The following is a 4,147-nucleotide window of genomic DNA, read 5'->3' as shown; positions in this document are numbered from 1 at the left end:
AGGTTTAGGTTAGACATCAGGAGGTGCTACTTCACGGTCAGGGCAGCTAGGATCTGGAACCAGCTTCCAAGAGAAGTGGTGCTGGCTCCTACCCTGGGGGTCTTTAAGACAAGGCTAGACAATCACCTTGCTGGCATCGTTTGACCGCAGTACTCTTTCCTGCCATGGCAGGGGTCAGACTTGATGATCTGCTCAGGTGCCTTCCGACCCTAGAAATTATGAAACTATGAAAGACTTGGAGGCTATATTTGTGTTAAGCACTTGTGATGATATCCCCCAATCAATCTATGTACAGCTCCCACTCCTTAAAGTACCAAAATGCTAATTGCGAGCAGCCTCATTGGGAGAGACGATGCACTAGTTAAGGCTCAGTGGGTGCAAGGATACTGTGCAAGGCACCACCATGCTAACACATGCTGTGCTGTCCCATGCCGACTAGAAGCAGAGTAACTGTACTAGTGTGGAGCTAGGCAAGGCCACTCAGCAGAGCTCCTGGGGTGTGTGCAGCACTACACTACTGTGCCTACCTTCCTTCAAATCCAGGAATCAGTAAATGAGCCAGGCAGGCAAGGTATCTCCTTGTGCCACCTGGGGTCACCTGCTACTACAGATGGGTGTGAAAGGAGGGGTTGTTGGAAGCAAACATTTCTAGTGTGAAAATGAGCAGGAAAAAATTCTTCAGGAGAACCATAAAGTGACAAGGATGCACTGATCCGCCACCAAAGGGCTCAGACAAACCTGTAGTGTCTTCCTTTCTGCTTCCTGTGGCACCAGAAAGGGTAAAGGGCAAACCTAAGCAGACGGTTTCCATTCCCTTACCATGTGACCTTCCCTGGCAGCAATGTAGCACATGCGGCCTCCACTGAAGAACGTGCCGTTTGCAGACCCAAATGTAGAGATGGCAACTGCCAAGGAGATCAGCCAGGCCCAGCTGCCCAGGACTTTGTTCCTGGAAAGAAAAACGAGAGAGGAATATAACAGTGCAACCACAGGTCATGTGAGAGCAAAGAATTTTAAGTGTGATTTTGAAAAGTGGGCACCGACCTTTCTGGAGGCCTGCCACAAAGTAGCCCTGCACCCTCCTCATGTGCCACTGATCCCCTTCCCCTGTCCAATCTGCTGCTCTGCTATCTGTTTCCTTCTTGTGTTCCCAATCTGCTGCTCTGTTTTCTGCTTCTTGCCCTGTCTGCCACTGTGCTGCCTGTTTCCTCCCCAGCTGCCATGTGCCGCAAACAGAGGTTGCCTGTGCCACTTATGGCACATGGGCTGTGAGTTAGCCACCCCTGAGTTAGAAGAAACAATCACAGAGGCACAGAGGACTGGAAGGGTTTTCTGGGCCATCAAATTCAGTCCCTTGCTATTGCAAGCAGCTACGTCAGATAATCGTTCCTAAGGTGATCATGTTCTGTTTTAGCAGTAGTTATATTTTTTGCCCCCGGGTGCTCCCCCTGGAAGGCTGCTCCACATCCTTGCTTCTCTGATGGTTAGAAACTGTCTAACTTCCAGCTGAAACCAAGTTATGGCCAGTTTATTTCTATTTATTCCTGTGATATTTTCTTTTGCTTAAACAGTTTTTCTTCCTCCTCAGCATTTCATCCCAATGTATTTTTAAGAGACCAATGATAGCCTCTCACCCTTTGTTTTCCCAAGCTGCACAAGCCAAACTCTTCCAGCGTTTTCTTGTAAGACCAACCCTCTCTGCACCCTATCATTCGCATCACCATTCTCTGCACCGACCCCAGCCTCAATTCATCTTATTCTGGCTGTGGGTCATAACTTAGTGCCCAAAGGGGCAAGACCAGCTGCCCAAACTGAACTGCAGCTCACTGTGGGCCCCAGGGTAGCCTTCCTAAACACTATAAAAGTTCCATCAGGATGTAGCAGGAGAGGTAAAAAGGGAGGTACCCCAAGGAACTGGAGTTGTGCAGGAATTACTTGGCCACCAGGGGATTTTATAGCCACCCATAAGGCCTAGGTCTGCTAGAGGAGGTACTACATTTGATGATTTCAAGACAATGGTACCAGCTGCACCTTATTTATTAAAGATCCTTGCTAGTGGATTTACATGCTGGTTCTTTCACTATACCAGGATAGAGATTATTCAGGTCCTCTTTGAGCGTTGCTTCCACCGCAAATGTGGTAATTTCCATTGTAATACCTTCTTTTCATACACTGCAACACACTCCCTTCCTCAATTCATCTTTAAGCAAGGATTCAACCCTATGCCAAACAGAAGTGGTCAACTTCAGAGCCTTCCACAGGCAATGGTAAACCATGCCTTTCAAGAAGAAGATTGCATCTGAAACTATATCTAAGCAAGGAACACCATGAATGACATCCCGGCACTAAAATGCATGCTTCTGGATAAATATTTATATTTTATGTAATCCGGGTAAACCTAGGAGTGTGCCCTGGCTGCCAGTGGAAAGGATGGGGTGGTCAGACAAGAGTGCTGAGAGAGGGGCCTGCCACCAGGGAGCAGTTCCCTCTCCTCTCTGCAGGCCAAGACCAAGCACTTAACTATAGATAAACTTATTGCTACAATAAATAAATATGAATAAGAAACATTAAATATTTACAGTAAAATTACTATGTGACACCATATACAATAACCTACAATCAACATATTGTACCACTTCAAGGGACTGCAAAAACATAAACCGAGTGACTCACAGCATATACAATAATTAACCCCCCTGTACAACGTAAGCATTAACACTTTGGAACAGCGGTTGCTAACCAACTAAGTCAAGGCATCAACACAATAAACACATATGAGCATCAGCTTAGATAACCCAGGTACGTTGAGGTAGCAATACCATAGACGTACACAGGCCACAATACAGGTATGTTCTGATAATAGGCAAAAAACACATATAGGCAATGAAGACAGATAAATGCATATAAACTCCCTTAAGGAGTACACATAGCTATATTAACCTCCACAGTATGAAACAACAATCACAAAATAAGGGGGTGCACCTCAGCACCTCCCGGGGCGCTCCCTGGAGCCCCTCCCCGCTTTCAGGGCCCTGGGATGTGGACAAGCCCCTCCCACAATGGAGGAGGGTGAAGGCGACAGACCCTCCTCTCCCAAGCCCATCTCCCCTGTGGGACCCGCTTCCCCAGCAACTCGTGCTCCCGCTCTGAAGCAGCCAAGGCTCGTCCCCTGGTGGCCAGTCCCACAAGGGCCTCTACCCGGCAGCACCTCTGGCTCCTTTCGATGGCCTGGTGCCCTGCACTGGACACCCAGGACACTCCCACAGGAACCAAGCCCCTACTGGCTCCGGTTCCCTGGCCTCACACCAGGGGCCCTTCCCTTTCCCGGGCCCTGCTTTGGGCACCGGGGCTCTTTTAGTTTAATGCAGAGCCACACTGCGGGGCTCCGGTTACTCGGCATAGAGCTGGGGCTAACTTGAGCAGCCTCAAGCTGCTTCCAGGGCCAGCTCTCCGTGCATTGACCAGTACACCATGTGAGGCCCAAGCAGCCTTGAGCTGCTCCCAGGGCCAGCCCCCATGCACCCATCCATGCATCACCTACCCAGCCGTTTGTCAGATTCACAGGCTCAAGCTGCCTCAAGTGGCTCCTAGAGTCTGTGCATCGATCGAGGCTCTGGCAGGGTCCTGAGGATGGTCGTCTCCAGAGCTCGTCATCCCTCCCCGCGTGTCTTCCTCTCAGCATGCCAAACACGCTCTCCTTTTATACACTTAAGGGGCTCCACCCCCAAAGTTCTCCAGACCTGTCAGAGTGCAGTCTCAAACCAGGTGTAGACTGCTCCTTGCCCCCTCCCTTCAGGGAAAGGGTGTGGCCTTGCTTTCCCTGGCTTGCTTCTGATTGGCAGATGGGCTCCACCAATTGGAATTGCAGAATCTTGAACCCAGGACTCATCCAGAACTCAAAAGGTAAGTCTGCTACATATAATTTACACTATATCAAATTTATATCAACATACATTTATCAGCCCCTCACTGACAGGCCACGTAATGCTACAGATGTTTTCCCTCATAGCTGTGCCGGGGAGATCCCCGACTGATGCACTGGGCTGGTGGAAGTCATTCATGTCAATGCAGTTCTACCAGGCAACAATATGCTTTTAGTGTAATAGCTTATAGTTTCATATTTTCATAGTTTCTAGGGTCGGAAGGG

At 49.1% G+C, this 4,147-nt stretch overlaps 1 protein-coding gene across 1 annotated transcript in view; it reads right to left on the bottom strand.

Moving 5' to 3' along the window:
- LOC109300190 (b(0,+)-type amino acid transporter 1-like) overlaps window positions 1-4,147 on the bottom strand; it is a 19,529-nt gene that overhangs the window by 6,665 nt on the left and 8,717 nt on the right. Inside the window, exon 3 of the mRNA XM_019520803.1 lies at window positions 820-949. Within this exon, the coding sequence (XP_019376348.1) occupies window positions 820-949 (130 nt within the window). The remainder of the gene's footprint in view (window positions 1-819; window positions 950-4,147) is intronic.

This window comes from Gavialis gangeticus, unplaced genomic scaffold (assembly GCF_001723915.1).
Source record: "Gavialis gangeticus isolate Ggan-Ray unplaced genomic scaffold, GavGan_comp1, whole genome shotgun sequence".
NCBI classification, from domain to species: Eukaryota; Metazoa; Chordata; order Crocodylia; family Gavialidae; genus Gavialis; species Gavialis gangeticus.
This window is presented reverse-complemented; position numbering and strand designations above follow the sequence as displayed.